This window comes from Glycine soja, chromosome 10 (assembly GCF_004193775.1).
Source record: "Glycine soja cultivar W05 chromosome 10, ASM419377v2, whole genome shotgun sequence".
NCBI classification, from domain to species: Eukaryota; Viridiplantae; Streptophyta; class Magnoliopsida; order Fabales; family Fabaceae; genus Glycine; species Glycine soja.
In genome coordinates this window covers 111688-131736 of record NC_041011.1, presented here as the reverse complement: position 1 = coordinate 131736, position 20049 = coordinate 111688, and the positions used below count along the sequence as shown (strand labels likewise).

At 34.1% G+C, this 20049-nt stretch overlaps 2 protein-coding genes and 2 pseudogenes across 3 annotated transcripts; 2 read left to right on the top strand and 2 right to left on the bottom strand.

Annotated features, from left to right (window-relative positions):
• Nucleotides 1-1164, top strand: LOC114370067 (annotated as a pseudogene).
• A 1309-nt stretch (nt 1165-2473) lies between these two features.
• Nucleotides 2474-3359, bottom strand: LOC114369625 (annotated as a pseudogene).
• A 3394-nt stretch (nt 3360-6753) lies between these two features.
• LOC114372112 (acylamino-acid-releasing enzyme-like) lies at nt 6754-16543 on the bottom strand. 2 transcript variants are annotated; one of them, XM_028329522.1, is made up of 18 exons: nt 16417-16543; nt 15908-16012; nt 15344-15659; nt 14897-15121; nt 14587-14811; nt 14400-14468; nt 13065-13203; nt 12462-12613; nt 12287-12369; nt 12076-12197; nt 11900-11978; nt 9942-10119; nt 9071-9131; nt 8809-8931; nt 8050-8247; nt 7507-7575; nt 7331-7407; nt 6754-7244 (listed from the first exon to the last, which is right to left on the bottom strand). In XM_028329522.1, the coding sequence occupies exons 2-18, from the start codon at nt 16002-16004 to the stop codon at nt 7181-7183; spliced, it is 2277 nt and encodes a 758-aa protein (XP_028185323.1). In that variant the 5' UTR covers nt 16005-16012; nt 16417-16543; the 3' UTR covers nt 6754-7180. The 2 variants fall into 2 exon arrangements, with proteins under 2 accessions (XP_028185323.1, XP_028185322.1); XM_028329521.1 differs by having other exon boundaries at nt 16301-16534.
• Nucleotides 16544-16995: 452 nt separating this feature from the next.
• On the top strand, nt 16996-18462 carry LOC114370116 (photosynthetic NDH subunit of subcomplex B 5, chloroplastic-like). The gene is made up of 5 exons (XM_028327402.1): nt 16996-17326; nt 17424-17484; nt 17792-17854; nt 17943-18001; nt 18157-18462. The coding sequence occupies exons 1-5, from the start codon at nt 17120-17122 to the stop codon at nt 18391-18393; spliced, it is 627 nt and encodes a 208-aa protein (XP_028183203.1). The 5' UTR covers nt 16996-17119; the 3' UTR covers nt 18394-18462.
• Nucleotides 18463-20049: the final 1587 nt, after the last annotated feature.

The following is a 20049-nucleotide window of genomic DNA, read 5'->3' as shown; positions in this document are numbered from 1 at the left end:
ATGGTATCAGAGCCTATACTAGATGGGTCTTTACGTCTGTCATGCTCTAGAAAGGTAGCCTTGAGCGTGGGGGGGGGGGGGATGTTGGAAAAGCCGCCTAAATTGCAATTACCCCTAGATAGAAGTGGTACTGAAAATCCCACATAGCAGGTAGTTGTAGGCAAAAAGAAACATGTTGAAGTCTTACATCGACTAAAGATAATGTTAAGATAAACTATATAAGTGGGAAGCAATCCTTACCTTACAAACATATTTGGTAGGATTTAGTTAGGCTCAAACACAATACATGACACTATAAAAGAAAATACAAACGTTGGATTCTGATTTTTATATTTCACTCAATTTAATCCCTTGTCACATAAGCATCGTCTCAACAGCCTACATAAGTGTCACGTCATCATCAATATACCACGTTAGAGTCAACATTTGATCATTAATGGTCAACAGACGAAATGACCAAAAACACCTTAAAGAATCATTAGTATGTTTTAATGGCAAGAATGATATGAGAATCCAAGAATAAAAGCTTGCAACCCTTTGAACTTCTCTTTCACCGTGCATTGGGATTTTCACCTTTTGGCAAGTACTAGAAGAACCTAAGGAGGATTTCCACAAATCACATATTCTCTCCAAGAAGGATTGTTGCCTTTGGCGAGTTTTGGGCTCAAGTTGTGGCCCAAATGGTGAAAGAACTGGTGGATCTGGTAGGGAAGTATGGTGTTGTGGAGGTGAGGAAGGTGTTGCATTTTGGGTCATTGAGTAATGTGATGAAGAGCGTGTTTGGGAGAAGTTATGTGTTTGGTGAAGGGGTGATGGATGTAAGCTTAAGAAGCTGGTGAGTAAGAGTATGATTTGCTTGGGGTGTTTAATTGGAGTGATCACTTCCTACTTTTTGGTTGGTTGGATTTGCAAGGTGTAAGGAAGAGGTACAAGAGTTTGGTGGATAAAGTGAATGCTTTTGTGGGGAAAATCATTTTGAAGCATAGAGTGAAGATGGTTGCTCAAGGTGAGGATAAAACCAGGGTTACTGAGAGCTCTGGTGACTTTATTGATGTGACATTGGATTTGGAGAAAGAAAAAAGGCTTCAACACCATGATATGGTTGTTGTTTTATGGGTAAGTTTTTTCATATTTAATCTTATGTTTTTTTTTTTACTTTTTTCCTTTATAGACAATTATTTGGTTTATTTTTTAATCATTTATTGTACATGCTAATTTGAATCTACTATATTAATGACCTTATGAATGTGCCAATGACAAAGTAATGGGATTTAATGTGATTTTACTTTTTAGGAAATGATATTTAGAGGTACTTATACAGCAACTATCATTCTAGAGTATATTCTAGCTAGGATGATTCTGCATCCAGATATCCAAGCAAAGGCTTAGTATGAAATAGACTTTGTGGTTGCCATTAGGCGCAATATGAGTGATGATGACCTTCCCAACCTTCCTTACGTGTGTGCCATAGTGAAGGAAACCCCAAGGATGCACTCACAAGACCCTTTTTCTTTTCATGGGCTAGGTTTTCCATACACAACAAGTAAATTGAGAACCACTTTAGTATAGTTGGCACCACTGCTATGGTCAACATGTGGGCTATCACTCACGACCAAGATGTTTGGTCTGAGCCATAACAATTCGAGCCATAGTGGTTTCTAAAGGATGAGGACGTGAAAATTATGAGATTTAATTTTAGGTTGACACCTTCTGCTTCTTGAAGAAGGGTCTGCCTTATAAAAGCCACGGGCTTGGTCATTGTTGAACTTTGGCTTGCTATGTTCCTACAAAAATTCAAATGGATGCTTGCAATTATGGTATGGAGTTGTGTAACAGTTGGAAGCAGGCTTTGTAATATTTCATTTCCAAAACTATTACAAGGCCTTCTTTAAGCACTCAGACAAGTCAACACCAAAATCACAAAACATCCATTTGAAGTTTTATAGGAGCATAGCAAGCCAAAGTTCAATAGTGGCTAAGCCAATGGCTTTTCCCGGGCACACCTTTCTTCTAGAGCCAAAAGGTATTAACCTAAAATCAAACCCCATAATTGGCATGTCCTTATCCTTCAGAAAATGCTTTGGCTTGAACTGTTATGACTTAAATCAAACATCTTGATCATGAGTGATAGCCCACATGTTGACCATAACAATGGTGCTAATTAGAATGAAGTGGTTGTCAATTTACGTGTTGTGTATGGAAAGCTTGGCCCATGAAAAGAAGAATGCATGATGAGTGCATCCTTGGGGTTTCCTTCACTATGGCACACACATAAGAAATGTTGGAAAGGTCATCATCACTCACACTACACCCAATGCTAACCACAAATTCTATTTAAGATTGAGCCTTTGCTTAGATATCTGGATGCAGAACCATCTTAGCTAGAATCCACTCTAGAATGATAGTCATTGAATAAGTCCCTCTAAATATTATTTCCTAAAAAGTAGAATCCCATTAAACCACATTACTTTGTCATTAGCACATTCATAAGGTCATTAATAAAGTATATTCAAATTAGCATGAAATATAAGTGATATAAAAAAATAAACCAAATAATTATCTGAAATGGAAAAAGGTAAAAAACATAAGATTAAATATGAAAAAACTTACCCACAAAACAACAACCATATCAGAGTGTCGAAGCCATTTTTCTTTCTTTAAATCCAACATCACATCAACAAAGTCAATAGAGCTCTTAGTAAACCTAGTCTTATCCTCGCCTTCAACAACCCTCTTCACTCCATGCTCCAAAATGATTTTCCTTACAACAACATTCACTTTATTCACCAAACTCCCATACCTCTTCCTCACACCTTGCAAATCCAACCAATCCAAAATTGGGAAGTGGTCACTCCAATTAAACACCCCAAGCAAATCATACCCCTCAGTCACCAACTCCTTAAGCTCACACCCATCACCCCTTCACCAAACACATATCTTCTCCCAAAAATGCTCTTCATCACGTTACTCAACAACCCAAAATGCAACACCTTCCTCACCTCCACCACATTGTACTTCCTTACTAGACCTATAATTTCTTTCACCATTTGGGCCCCAACTTGAGCCCAAAACTCACCAAAGGCAACAATTCTCCTTAGATAGAACATGTGAGTCGCATAAATCCTCCTTAGGTTCTTATAGTACTCACCATAGGGTGCAAACCCCATTACATGGTGAAAGAGAAGTTCAATGGGTTGCAAGCTTTTCTTTCTAGATTCCTTTCTCTTTCTTTCCATTTAAACATGGCAATGATTCTACAAGGCATTTTCATTGCAATGGTTGCCAACCCTGCTCATAAAGCTCACAATTTGCAAGTAATTCTTCTTTCTCTTTTGTAAATAGATTTTTGTTAAGTCGAGGATCATGATGATTATGCCACCTTAATATGTAGATTTACCTAAACAAAAGTAATGAAAATCCATTATTCAAAATACATTACAAAAAGAAAAAAATAGAAAGATATGAGGTACTATAATATGATATATATTGATAGCATGTATTAATTTTCTATACTAAAGCAATGGTCTCTTAATACTATTATCTCATCTGTAACCTTTCTCTTGTAAAACATGAAAAATAAGAACATGATTCTAACTAAATAATCATATATAAATTGATTATGATTAAAATATAAATAAAATATCGAAGCCTTGATGTCAAATGTACCACAGTTATGCAAGACCCAAATAAGTAAAACCAAGGCAACAAAACGTAAACTAAAGCCTTTTCTCTAAGGTCACTCCTTGGGATTTGGCTAGACATCACACATAAGCATATTAAGCATTTCATGTCATAAAATTTGCATATTCTTATTACAAAGTCACCATGTATTTAAGAAAGTAAACTTTCATACTCTAAAAATGTGTTTTCAGTGGATGAGGGATGCCCTCGCATAGCGACACAACGTAGGAAAAATCCTAAGTTTTCTATTACATGTTTGCTCGTCGAGAAACAAACTCACCTAAAGACACTTACTCTGCTTGCTTAGTGAGACTAAATATCATTTAACATCATAGTGCAAGGATCCTAAACCAATTCTTTGTATTATTTTTGCTAAACATAAATGGATATTTCTTAGCATAAACTTGATGATCTATCTGACTTATTTTCGATTTGAGAGAATGAATTTCATTTAGCGTAAAATTGATGTGCTTTCTGACTTCTTTTTGTTTAGTGAGAACAGATCTCACTTAGCGCAAAATTGAAGTAATCTCTAACTTATGTTCACTCAGTAAGACAACATTAGGGCTAAGTGAATTCCTTTTAGGGACTTACCTTAGTCTTTGGAGTTTTTTGGATCTACGAGAGCCCTTCCTTGTTAAGTGAGATGCGACAAACAAAAAGTTTATGATAGGGTCCTGTAACCAAGGACTCTCACAAAGACCCCTAAACACCGCCAAATGTTTCCTGTGCATTCAAAATAATTTGCAAACACAAATTAAATCATTAACGGACAAAGTTAATTGATTAGTTTGGTAAATTTCAAACACGACTTGCAATCAATTATCAAGTTACCAATTTCAGTATCACAAAAAAAAAGGGGAAAATGCAATCAACTATAGTGCATAATTCAACTCCAGACTCTAATCCCAAAGTAAATCAAGGATTTGGGGCAATCACATCCTTGTTCGCACACAATCACACAATTGTAATCAATTCGGGATCTAGGGTCAATCTCTTTACCCACAATCAAAGCCTACCCATAAGCGAGATAATCTGACTCTCCTTACCTTGAAAGAATTGATCCACGATAAAAGGATGAAAGTGTAACATGATTTTGATGATTTCTCAATCTGCAACTACAAAAACTCCGATGGCACAGTTTGCCGAAGAGGCAAGAATATGAAAAGGGGAAAATGTTAGGTTAAGAGATGTATAACAACTTTTAAGATGGGTTAGGCTTATAGAGACAAAAGCCCATTAAAAAGGTCCAAAAATTCTTAAAGAATTTAATAAAATATTTTAATTAGAAAACCCTTCTTTTTTTTCCTGTGAGGCCCACCCAAAACCATCTCCCAATTTTTTTTTAAAAACAAAACAAAGTAAAAATATATAATAATTACCATCACATATGTGTGCATGAATAGGAAATAAAACATCTCGATGTTGTATATTCAGAGAAGATTAAAAGCTCTACTATAAACATTATTCTACTATTCAATTCCTTAGAAAAAAAGACTTTCAATTTTTTTATCTAGTGATTTAAAATAAATCCATAATTACTACATTAATGTTGATATGAACATATTTATGAAATGCTAAACAAATTAACAACACAAAATATTATCATTTACTCTCTATATAAAAACTACTTTAGGTAAACGTACCAAAAAAGCAACACAATTTAATGGGTGTGTTCTGATAGCCAAGAAGATATCATTGAAATATTGATCATATATTCAGACTCACTCACTGAAAAATATTTGTAAGACATATAGAGAAATTCTCATTTTAATTGGAAAACATTATTAAAAGTACTTATAAAATTTTCATATAAGCTTTTCCTTATTCAATAGTATATATATCTCATAAATAATACTACTTTCTTTTAAATAATTGTCAAATAAATATAATGGATTTCTTCCTACACATCATTGAGTTTCTCCAAAGAGCATAATTATTTAGTTAAAGATAAAATAGAGGGTAAAATATAAGAATGATTTCTTAACTCTTTTTTCCCCTTAAAATAGTCCTCTAATTTTTAAAAGTTCTAAAATAGTTCTCTTATGTATTTAGTTAATAACACATAAGCCCTTTTGAAAATAGTCGTTTAATCGTCACCAGAAATTGAATGAAGGTGATGTTCGCAATTTTTTCTCTTAATTTGTTTTCCATAAGCTTTTCCTCTTCTTATTGGAAAGCAAAATTATTGGCTATAATTCATATATATTCTATCATTGTTTTGTATTTATTCATTCCAACAAAATTTTATTACAAGTCTTTCACATTTTCTCCTTTAATAAATAATTTTTTTTATCGCTCATAATAATTATTCTTTCAAGCCTTCTAGGTTCTCCTTTGGAAGACCCATTTTGCTGCTCATATGAGTTTTCTTTGTAACTTAGAATTATGAGTATAATTCTTAAAAAAATTGTGCAGTCACTTGCTTCTTCATTGTCTGAGATGAGTGAGTCGAGGCTGTAATTTTTTTCCACCTATATACTAAGTATTCCTTTTTCTTAAAGCATGCTACTAACCTTGCCCACCTATGTTTTTGCACCATATTTAGTTTCCACACCAACATGACAAATAAAATTTTCAGAACCACCAAATTATTGGTTGGACCCCTCCATTTTCCTCCTATAGCCAAAGGCGAATCCTAGGATCAATTTAGGGTTGACGCTAAGCCTACAACTTATAAATTATTTACAAAATTCTAACTTCTCTTTTATTGTCATCATATATGCACTGTTGTCTTTGGTGTGTATTTTCTTAACCTAAAATAATTTACTCTTATACACATCATGCATCCAGTAATACCTCAACTTGAAGTGTTTCAACCTTGCATGAAAAGTTGAGTTCTTACTTAGATGAATTGCGCTTTCACTATTGCAATATAGTAGAGAGCATAACATTCCCTAATTCTGGCTTAACTCTTGTAAGAATTTTTGCATCCACAAGGTCTCCTTACAACCTTCATTGATTGCAATGAAAACTTTGATTCTACGGTGCTTAAAGCAATGCACTTTTGTAGTTGTGATTGTCATGAAATAGCTCCTCCTGCAAAACTAATCAATCATCCTGATTTTTAGATTTTCTTGAATCCACATCTGAATACCTGATAAGCATCAAATTTCTTTTTCCAAAACACAAACATATATTGTCAATTCCCCTCAGATATACCTTAATATCCATTTCACAGCATGCCAACACTTCTTTCAAGGGTTTGATAGGAATCTACTCACAACTCCTACAACATAAGCAATGCCTAGTCATATATAGACCATTGCATACATAATACAACCCACTACAAAAGAATAAGGCACCTGGATAAAGGAGTAAAGGAGTAACTGGTTTAGGAGTAAAGGTTTAGCCAGATTGTATAGAAAATAACAAAGAATATAATGATCCCCGTTTTAACTATGATAGATATAGTTGGTGGCTCTCTGTCAATCCTCCATGGCTCTATCCATTATTAGAGTGTTTAGGTCTTTAGGAGGTCTTGTGACCCACTTATCCCTTATTTGCAGTACTTGTTGAACCACACCCCAATGTGAAGGAAGCATTCCAAGTCAGATTGAGGCCTGTAAAATATAAAATAAAACAAAAGAATAGTCAGGTTGTATTAAAATTAAAAAACAGGACTGATTCTATGTTAAGATTTGTCTACCTTTTGAGTGCATGAACATCATTTTGAAACATAATGATTTTGACCTCTACTCCTTTCTCCTTTAACGCCCGAGCATACTGCATATTTAAACAGTGAAAGTTTTACCGTCATACAATACCAATAAAGACTGTAATCTACTGAGAGTCCGACTATTCTTAAAGCTCACAAGTACTTACTTGCAATCCATCAAAAATTGGAACACGAATATCTTGAGCACCTAATAGGAAAAGTGTTGGTGCTTTTACCTGCAGAATTTATCAAAATACATACTATAATGCTAGAAAATCAACTGTATACAGTAGGAGTTTAAGGCGACAATCTTAGCATGTACCTTAGGGTGAAAAAATAACCTTTAAGAGGTCCATTTCTCCATATGAATATTTACTTAATGTATAAAATCAAGAGAAAGAAAAGAAAGGACAAAAGGAGATCAAATGCAAGCTTCATTGAAAATGAAAAAACAATATAGTCGATGAAGTTTGCTCTAAAGATTACACCTCAGATAGATATTGAAAAGAGCAGGCTTACAGGAATTAACATCTATAGAAGTGCCCGGACGCCTCAACATCTTGAGACCTTGTATTGAAATTTCCAAAGGGTTTTTTTATGGTTTTCAATGATCAAGTTAAGTTTATGTTCTTTTCTACCATGCTTTTGTTAAGAGCTCTTGTAAATACCAGTGAAATTCAATCTAGAAATGTTCAGCTCAATGTAAATACCTTTGAGACGTGTGAAATAGGAGACTTGCTTTGAAAGAGAGTCAAATCATCCGCTGAAGGTGGTTCAGTAAAGCAATTTTTGGCAATGGTTCCACAAGCTTCTACATAGCACCAATCAGGGATATCGGTTGTTCCAATCATCAATGCAAGGTTACAAACTGGATTGATTGCAGCAGCTGCTACAAACTTGTCTGGTGCCTGCAGCAATTAGATAGCCACAAAACAATATTCTATGGTAAACAAAAGCCACCAGACTGCAATTCATAAAATCAGAGTCTTACACTTGAAAAGTTGCCCTTATCCTTAAAGTAGACATTATTTTGTAAGCCATACCAATTGGTTTAACATATCCATATATGCTACATTTGTATAAATAATTACATCCAACACTTCATTATATCTTTTTTTTTTCTCTCCTATTTTGGCAATAATATTAGTCATGATATCTAACTATAAGGAACACAACACAAGCTTTTTTTTATCCTTTATGTAATTTTTCCTACTAATAAGTAATTTCTACAATCAATTAACTCAAACTGCTGTCATATTGGTAACAAAGTTCAACTGATGTTATGAATCACAACATATGCAAGGCATACGACAGTCAGTAGTAGTATCATAATCAGTGAAGAGATGCTTGACAGGCAAATGCAAAGTTCATATGTTACAGCAAATTGATATTGAAAGATGAGAGATAAAAAATATATATAGATATGTGAGTAGGTCAGAAAGAAGTCATGGTAAGTGTTCTAATTGAACCTGGCCAATCAAGTGCGTTGTCAGAAAACCACCATGTGAAATGCCCATCACTGTAATCTTAGATGGACTGGCAAGACCTAAGTTGATGACATGATCTATGGCAGAGAGAACATCATTAACATCCTACAGATGAAAAACTAAAATCAAGGTCCAACCCATATTATCCAGTGTAGCTTTACAACTAGCTTATAAATTAAAGGTTCACTTAGATAGCATAACCAAATCTAATTATTTAGAATTAAAAGTAGAAAATAATAAATACCTGAGACCCAACTTTCCCTGGAAGAGATTGTAATGCTTCCTCACCAAATCCTAACGAACCTCTGAGAAACAATAACATACAAGCAACCTCAAAATAGACATTAAGTAAACAAGTAAACATTTCTTCAACCATATTTTGATATCTAAAAGATTTTTTATGCTATTTGTGATCATATTGGGTTTCTCTTAAGGGTGTTGACAATGACATTCATTTCCAAAAGAAAAGCAGTCTCAGTATTACAAACTTTTAAACATATAATTAGGATGCAGATGGCATAAAAGACTTCTGTCCAGGAAATTTAATCAAAGTGTCTATTCAGACTCGTTATATCACAATAAAAAAAAAGGACCAGCCTTTCACTTTCAACTCTTCAGCCTCTCTATCATTTTGAAGTCAAAATAGACCCTAAACATCCTTTTGTCCACAATTCCCAGGTTATAAATCATTTCAATTTCTAAAGTAGCTCTTATAGACAGGTTTCAACAGTTGTTTCTCATTCCAGTATCAGTCTGGTTATTATTTGACTTCAAGGGATACTATTTAAACTTTATATATGCTAATATTCTCATTTAAACTCTAAACTTATTTTTCAAAGAGTCATGTTCTTTATTTTCTCTATCAATCTGATTTTTCCCCCACTCTAAACTTGCTTCATTTTTTAGGGATTCAAATGTTGTAACATACAGGTTCTATAACCAATCCTCTTTAACAGGTACTGCAAGCTAGTAAAGTCAATTAAGCTTATTTTTCATAAAAAAGCAACAGCCTTAAATCCATTTTTATCTGTATGAGGGCCATCCATCTCTCTAGGCATAAGTTTAACAATACTGGCCCCAACTAATGCTTGAAAGTTCAACAGTATATTTGCTACCTGTAATTTACAATTAGCAAGCTGTATCCAACTGAAGATTGAAAAGCCAAATACTTTGAAAAGTGTGACAAAGAGACATCGTGAGGCCCTCCATGAAGGATCACAATTAATGGATCAAATACATCCTTGTTCTTCGTTTTAGATGTCACAAATATAGCTTCAAAATGTTTAGTAGCACCTGAAATTAAAACAAAAATAGATAGATGTTAGAGTCCCTTGACTGGCCTATAAACTCGAGTAAGATTTATTGAATAGGGTATAACTAATAAGTGTTAGATTTGTTCCAGAAGTATTAAGTCATCAAATAAATGGTTGCATTGTATGAGAAGACAATCTTGATCAATTTAACACGTCAAATGCTTTCAATAGTGACATAACAAATGATGCACAAAGTTCTTTTATGGTTATGGATATGCCCATGATAACTGCGAAATCTGAGCTAAATTGATAGTCATTTTTGGCTAATAATGATAATAGTTTCTTCATTTTAGTAGTGTTTTTAATGAAATTACGAAAAAATTAACATCTTTGCAATTTGTGATTAGCAGAAGTCAAAAGAAGAAAAATTAAAGTGTTTTAGAGGGAATTTGACAATAAAATAGGGAAGAAAAAGAATGGAAGAAGAGTTGGAAAAATTACACGGCTCGTTCAGCGTGCAACCTAGGCTGACGTGACGCTCGCTTAGCGGGAAGTTCCAGGCTTAGCACTCAGCGCGTAGGACCAGCTTAGCGCAAGAAGGCCCACGAGGAGAAGCCCAATGTGCGCTCAGCACGAGGTCAGCGTGAAAAGTAAGCTACCTTAGGCCTATAAACGGAGAAGGAAGCAGAAGAAAGACACACCGTTAGAGCTCTCCAGTGCAGAAATCCAAAGCCTGAGTCTATCCCTTAGGGGAACCCCCTAAAGTGTAAAAGTCTCTCATAACAATGAGAGACTAAAACCCCTTTTGTGGAGGCCAAACTCTTGTAATTCTTTCCTATTATCTATTTAATACAATCCTGTTTTTATGCTTTTCTGCTATTATGGTCTGATCACCCATACAGTGTTTGAAGGGTAATGCATTGAAAAATGGTTATTTTCTACTGGGGAAGGGTATCTTAATGAATTCATTGCTAGAAATAGATTGACATTTATTTTGCCCATTAATTTTTGCATCTTATATCTTAATGCGGTTTGTTATTTTATATCTGTAAAAAAATTTGGGGGAAAATGATAAATAAACTAGGTCCTTCATGCGGGAAACCAAAAATAAGATAATTTAGTAGATATAGGTGGGAACACGGATTTCATAAAATAGAGAAAATCAATTACATTATATTATATTATAAGTAGTTTTGGCATACTAGGCCCCAACATTATTGCATTCTTGATTCTATCTTTTCACATTTAAATCGTTGTTTACTTTTTGTGTTATCTTTTTTTTTTTACCTTATTTCAAATTTCACATTTACAAATTCATTGTCGTGTCTTCTTCTCATTCTTTTCATTGATTACTAATTGGGTTTGCATCACTTAAGTACAACCAAAGTCTTTCTGGATTCGACACTTGAACTTCCATTTTAATCTTTATTATTTGTGATAAAATTGCTGCACTTGCCAATCTGTTAACAAGTTTTTTTATGGTTATGCATATGCCCATTACACTGACCATACTCGAAACTAAAGAGCTTCAGTTCTCTAATTTCTTGTTCTTATCTTTACTAGTTTCTTTATCAATAAAATCAAGCTTACCCAAGATTTTATACAAGATATAATATATGTATTATCTTCATGTACCAATCAAGTTCATTTTCTTTTTTGGGAGATCTCATTATTGATAAGCAGTATATGGATTTCATAAGAAGTAATTGGATACCTTCTCAATTTGTTTGAGGATAAACAGATGCAAACTAAAGCATATATGAAATTTCATTAAGTCATTCAACTTGGTATTAAATAAGAAACCAGAGTAACTTGAAAACCTTTTGTTTGACCATCATGAACATCCTTGACTGAGATACTCAGTATACTGCACTGGAGAGAGGACAACAAAGATACCACCTACAGCCAAAATCCAGGGATTCACTTATAAACATATAAAATAATAGCTTTTTGAGACAATGATTCCTATTAATATCTCACAAGAAATAAATCAAACCTTGTCTGAGCATCTGAATATGGGGCTGGATATATTTGACCAACTCCATGTAGTATTGCTTGTTGCCTTCTCAATGGCCATTCCATACTTGATTTGAGGAACATCAACTGGACTGCTGGAAACTGAAAAAGAATTGACAAAGAAAAAGTAAAAAGTATATTCCTCCACTTCAAAAGTCCAAAGTATTGATAGGTTGAGCATTTGTTTTTACTGGCAACAATATTGTTCCGATCCAATGTAAGAAGATTCCACGAGAAATTTGAGTCTGCTGGGCTGATATGTAATATTTCCCCACTATAATGTAACAAAAAAATTGAGTTGATCATAAAGAATACACAACCTTTGATAAATGGATAAAAAAACCATTCCTGTTATTATTTACTTACCTTAACACATTCACAGAGAGAAGAACTTCACTGCTGTGCCAGATGGATGATATAATCATTGTGCAGTTATCAGATAGCCAAGGATTATTATGGATAGTAGTACAATAAAGCCCAGGGAAGCAGCCATCCTCAGCACACATCACAACAGGAATCTCCAAAATTGATGGAAAACAACAGAGTTGTTAACTGACAGCAATAAGTACGAATTGACTTCTGTTTAGATTCCACTAAGAAGGAGAGGAAGAGGAGGAAGAAGGGAAAAGAATCTTCCTTATAGCATCAAGTACCGTATCATGTTTTGTTTGTAAAAAAGCAAATCACAAAAACAGCCTGAAAAGCTAACCATTTAACAAGCTAACTAAATGTGTAGCATCTATACTCCACAAAATTTCCCATAGATAAAATCACTTAATGCTAGCATAAGCAACCTCACAATCACAAATGAAAAACTACATGGCCGTATGTGCATCCAACACCTTGTACTGTAATTGAATTCGGAGTATTTAATAAATGAACTAGATGAGAAAGAAAATAGAGGTTCAGTCTAAGTTATTAAAGAATGCAATTAAACCAAATTAAACTTGCCATATACGGAGAGCTTACGATATCATAAATTTTGGAAGATTGGAACAGCTTTCCATCTGTTGGCCAATCAATTCTGTGAAGTGAATTTGTAGCATTGTGCACTCCAGAGTCCACAGCACTTCTTGCAGATAAAAATACTAGAAACTTCCCATCTGGACTGGTGGAAAACTCATGAATAATGGTCAGAGTTTTAGGGACACAACTCATACCAACATTTCGCAACAACTAATATAGTTTCATGAGCCAGCATTTGATTAACTTGAGACAAGTCACTTTGTTCATATAGGAGTATAGGACATTAGAAAATAATGACCACTTGAAAGCAAGAAGAGAGAGTGTTATAATAAAGGAAGGCAAAAACGAAATTTAATGCAGAGTAAGAAAACATGGATTATTTCTGCAATAATCAGGTACATGAAGCCATGCTATAATAGAAGATTCATAACTGGAAAAATATGATGTGATTGTATTTGTGAATTGTGAAATTGGGAAACTATCAAGAATAATTTTGTTAAAGAAGCTCAAATAGGTCCGATATGTGAACAAAAATATTGACGGCAGCACAAACTGACACTGATTTTCTGACCAGTTAAACCATGCCAACCAACTCCAGGTATTTATCTCCTTCAGTGACTATTGAGACAGGAGAATTGAAGAAACAATCATGAATCATGACTAACACTACTAACTACTCTAAGTTGCTGTTTAATAAAACAATCTTTTGACTTTTCAAAAGGAAAATAAGTGTTGTATGATTAAATTAGCTCACAACAAGTCATATAATGTTTTAGCACTTTGGCAACTTATCTCACTTATATGAAACAAATAACGATCCATAGATAGTTTTCTGCAGCACAACTTTCCTACTTCCCTCACTGACAAAACAGTAATACTCTATGTTTCAACTATAAAGGCAAGTAACTTTCAAGTAATATTTTTCATATTTTCCAATGCTCTGAAAAATAATCCATGACATCTCAAAAACTTAAAAATTAAAAAAAATTAAACATCTGCAAAAGAAAAATAAATTTTGATAGACTTTTGCTTCAACCACCATCCACCAGACCCAAGAATTCCAAGCCTTACTGCCACTAGCTACTAGCTTGACATGATTCAGGATAACACTAAACTTAATACATCCACCAGTCATCTTCATCTTTTGAAATGTTTCCATTTTCTTGTCAACAACTTACATCACAGGGGTACAAACCAAAACTAGAAAATTATGCAAAAATGTTTGCCACCCTCAAGCTTATGAAACAAATGGAGATTAATCAATACATGCACAACTAAAACCTAATAAAATATTAGACATAAAGTCTTATACATATTTATCTGATTCCACCAACCTACCTGAATCGTGGAAAGAAGGCACTGCTTATAGTTTGAGTAAGGTTCAGTGCATGAAATTCTTCAGTTGACCTACATGTAAAACATTGCTTTCATAATTCAGTTCAGAAATAACCAACTTCACAATAAATATACATTCAAAGAGGCATGAAAACTATGAGATTGACAAGATCTCACTAAAGTGACTTACTGGACCACTGGTTCATTAGGTTTTGACTCATGATGCAGTGCTCTTACTCTAACAGTGTATAATGCACAAGGCCTGTTAGAGCAGTACTTAATGCCAAGCTTTCTTGGCTTGGATGACCACCCAACAAAAACAAGGTATTGCTCTGAGCCTTCAGTAAATGGAGCCCACACAACTTGGCCAATACTCAAAGATTTGTCAATTCCTTTGACTTCTTGTACATCTCGGCTGTGAAAATACTAACCAAGCTAAGATTTCCTATCTGAAAAACATATCTAAATCTTATCCAACATTAACATGAATGATGAAAAACCTATTGATGTTGATAACAAAAAGTGCAGGCCGTCTCCTTCCCGCATATGTTTCTCCCCAGTCCTCCTCCCAGTCCCCTTGACCTTTCCAGTAACCCAAATCCTTATCTGCACAACCACCTTTCTTGTAGCCCCCCAAATCGTTAAATGTGGGCTTTGCAGGAGAGGATTCTTCTGCTACATATGCTATACATGTTTCATCCAAGTTCCACGAGACACCCTCAAACCTAAACCATAGAAAAAAGAAAAAAATGAATGACTTCATAATGCATTACATGAGGGTCAAAACAACAGTAGTAAAAAAGTGTTATAGTTCATGGTAATAAAATTGTCTCAATCCAAAGATATATATAGGAAGTCATATTATATCCAGTGCATAATTATGCGTCACTAATTTTGAAGCATCCGTGCATCACAGGGGCAAAAGACACGAATAATACATCACTTACCATCCATCATTGTATACTGAGCCATGCAGTGACTGGGGGATATGGAACTCCTTCTCCATTCGCGACGAGCTCCAAATCTCAAAGCAACAAGGAGCTTCATTCTCTGGATTTCGAATGACTAAAAGCTTTGAGCCAGACGGAGATGGAACAATCATAGACACGCCGGACATCTCTATTGGAAACGGAGCCCACAGAAACTTAACAGAACTGTCACTTTGTTTTAGAATGTTGCAGGACATGATGGATGTCCTCCTCTTGTTTGTTAGAAGATCTGGTTGGGAAACGACAAACATTCCCTGCAACTGCGAGCCCGGTGCTATGGACAAAAAAGTAAGCATCGCTTTGGTTAGCAATGCAATGGAACTATCACAGATCAATGACATAAGCAAACCCATTTTAGATAAACTTCTCAATAATACTTTGTAGAAGCTCTCTCATTTAGCTTCTTCAAAAGCTGATTTAAACTTATGTGAGTGAGAAGCTTAATTTGTTCTACTTTTTTTTTTTCTTGTATAAGTGATTATAGGAACATTTTTTCCAAACTGGACAACAAGAGAGACTTACAGCTAAAAAGCCATGCCTTGTCAATGTTGGGAATAATGGTAAAGTCTTGAAGTAAGTTAGAGAGGTAAGCATAGTCATCCTCAGTTTCCTTATGCATTTCCAAGCCTGAAACATAATCAACAGCAAGTAATAATGATATAGTGAAGAACAAGAATGAAGATTGTAGTGCTATAAGTTAGTGGGGTGTAAAGGGTGGTAATTGGTAAACAATACAGGGGAGGATATAGGAAAAAACATTTTTTTTTTAAAAATGATACAGAAAATAAAATAAAAATAAAAATTGCACTGGAAGATGATCCGATGCAAAAAGTAGTAAGTTTGAATGAATTTATTAGGATTCAGTTAGTATCGAAGTGGGTAATGAGCAGAAAGAAAGTATGTAATAGTTAGTACCTTGCTTGAAATGGGATTGATATTGGTAAGTACAGGTGTGGATTGTGAGTGAAGTATGCAACTAGAGGGAGAAATGAAAGTGTAGTTTTAAGTTTGAAGAAAAGAGAGAAGCATACATAGCCTTTGTGGATATATTCTGTATTGTTTGACTCATAATAAAGAGTGAATCACTTATGACGCCAACACAGACAAATGGTTCTCTTGTCTTGCATACGCAGTGGCCGGCTGAGTGTTCCAACAATTATTTCACCAGATTCTCTTTTATTTGGCTTCTGGTTTTTGTTGAGAATAGTGATAATATTTTTATAGAAAAAAAACTTATTCACTTTTTATTTTTTATTGTAATAAATAAATACTTTTTTCTTAATACAACCTTATCATTTTTAGATACTTCAAATCAGTTTTAAAGTTGATAAATATTTTCTCTCTCTTTAGCTTTACATACAGTGAAAGAAAATGGAAAAGCATTACTAACACACTATATTTATTATTAATTAAAAGAATTAAATTAGAATACACAATCATTTGACTTTTATAATAATTTATTGCTTTAAAGATTATAAAGTTTGTAGATAACAATAAAAGATATGTATTTGAATGACCTATTAGATAATTTTGTGAGGTTGGATAGCAATTAATAATTTATTTATAGACAAACGGTTTACTTTTCCAGGAAATGAAACAATAAGTTGATAAGATAATAGAATCAACATAAGCTCTAAATTCAAATGTCTTGTTGTGTGGACTGTGTTATAATACGAGAAAACGGATAACAGCATCCGATAGGTAGAGAAGCAAGCAAACCATTAACCACAACACATGGCGCTATGTTCCTCACTCTCACTTGTCTCTCCCATCAAACTCACTTCCAAGTCCTTCTTATCTCCAACACCAGTCAGTTGGCATGGCATCTTGATAAAGAATAACACCTCAACAAGATTCTTGCTGAAAGCTGGTTTTAATGAGATTGAACCTGACCTCAGTGAAGATCCTAGAGACCAATTTGCCACCAATGGCGTTGACGCTGTATCTTAATTAATTGCAATGCTCTTTTTTCTTGCTTCTCTCTTTTTCTGCATGCCCTTTTGCTTGTGATGTGATGGGTTTCATTTCTTTTCTTCAGGATGATTTTGTGTATGGAATATATGATGACCACCACACTTACCATGAAGGAGAACAGAAAGGTATTTGTTTATTTTTCACTTTTGCTTTCTTTCTGTAAACCAGACATATGCTTAGTCTAAGTTTCTTTTCATTTTTTAATAATTCATTTTAACATCTGGATTGGTTTATAGAGATCATTTTAAATTACCATAGATCGTATTTTTTTATTTTGATTACTATGCGTTTGCTTAATTTAACTGTCAAGTTTGATGCCAATTTTGTCAAATTCAGAAAGCATTTAATTCTTCTGTGGTTTAAAAATTGAAACCGGTCCTTCCTAAGTGTGTCCTGATTTTCTTACAAAGTTCGTAATGAATATTCATGCAGGAACATTTTGGGGCTCAATTAAAGAAGAGATGGCAGAAGCAGAACCCCCCACAGGATTCCAGGGTGTGTTTTCCATACACCATTTATCATTTATAACATTTTTCATTATAATGATCACTTTTTTTTTTATCATCATTTATTTCTTACGCAGGGCTTATTTCATGGCTCTTCCCACCAGCCATTGCTCTTGGGGTGTACTTCAATGTTCCGGTATTTCTAAATGTTAAATTGTTAATTGACATTAATGAAGAACTCAATCTTCAAATCACTTGGCTACTTTGTTTACATATAAAAAGTGCACTTGCATTCTTAGTTTACTTGGGGGGAGAAGTAACCATAAATTCTATCAACTTTCTGTTTTTCAGGGGGAGTACTTATACATTGGAGCAGGCATATTTACAATCATATTTTGCATTATTGAGATGGATAAACCTGATAAACCCCATCACTTTGAACCTCACATATACAATATGGAAAGGGGAGCTCGAGACAAGTTGATAAATGACTATAATACAATGAGCATATGGGAATTCAATGAAAAATATGGGGACCTATGGGATACTACTATTCCTATCAAGAAGGATGACATTATGAAGAGATAATTGTATAAAGTTCATGACTTTTATATGACAATTCTTAAATATAGTGATTTGAATTTGTTCTTTTGCGTTCCCCTTTTACTTTTCCCATTTTTCTGTTTATGTTGGATCAAGAGGTGTATATTCCCTATTTCTACCTTCTTCTTTGTCATTAAATAAGCAAAAACTTTGAGAGTGCTATTTTACTCACACATTGACTATTAACTCCGAGAAGAAGGTAACACCCTAGTAAAAAGTTTTATAATAAAGATTTCGAGTCTAGGAAGCTATGATGTCATTGCATCTTCTGGTGATGCCTTGACCGTTTCTATTCTTGAAGACATCTAGAAATTCGCCTTAACTATGTGAAGTTTGGAAAAGCTTGGATGAGTCAACATCATCACATCACTAATGTTGTCCAACTAAGTCTAATAGTTATCGGTTAACTATGTAATTTTTTAAGAAAATGGAAGCTTATCAGATATTTATGCCATGGTCTAGATTATTTGGCTTGTTTTGCATATCTGTACATCTTTAACTATCACAAACATAATATCACTCACCAAGAACATTTGCTAAATTACAAATAAAAAACTCCAATCTAGTCAACATGGTTAGGGAGGGACTATTGGTTAAACTCTCTTATTTCACATTCATATTCCTCATGGCTTGGTGATAGTGATTTGATGATGATCTAGACCTCAATGAAAGAGAGCACAACTCTTGGGCACAGAGAAATCAGAGCAAGAGTTTTGATTCATCATAAAGATGATATTGGATGTCATATTAAAGCATCTAAAACACATGGTACTCTGCAAAAATAAAATAAAAAGAGCTTAACCTAGATAATGAAAACAACTTCCAAAACATTTGATATGCTGTTAGATAATGCAGTATACTTGGACTTAAACTTCCACTGATCATTTGGCTTGCTCTACAAATTCCAACTAATCCCATCATTACAAATATGATCTCAGCTACTAACCTCTGTTTGGTCGCAAACTAACAACGTCTAATCTAGTCATCGACGACTTTTTCACTCTTCTGAAGTGGTCATAAGAGTCTCCCACTTTAATTTTTCATATTACAAAATATCTAAATTTGGTGATCATGCCATAGAAGAATTAGAAGTTTGGAGGGGAGAATTAGCTACCTAAACTCAAGAGGAAACACGGTTATGTCAAAGAACAAAACTCAGGTATACTACTTCATGCCATTGTGGTACTATTCTCCATTCAAAATTGAAATTTCACTACCGTAGCCTGTGTATTGAAAGATGACATTAAAGTTAGGCATAAATTATCAAGATTTTTTTTTAATAACATAAATTATCAAGATAAAACTACAATTTTGGTTAGAGAATAGCACCATAAATACTTAAGGATTAGTACCTAGTACTTAAATTTTGTTCTGTTAATTGGGCTTAACCGATTAACTCGAGTAGGAAGGATGGGTAGCATTGGGGTTGATTTCATTATTTAATTCATCTTAACTTTAAACTTAAAAGTGATGCAATCCAAGCCATGGACGCTTGGTTCGGATCGTTCCAGATCATCAGTACCTAGAAACTTGGAAATTTTGACCTTCACATCATCCATTCCATCCTTATTCCTCCTATGCCTATGCCTTCTACCTTCTTCATAACCATCATCACTCCCTTGAGAAGGATAAGGTGACCGA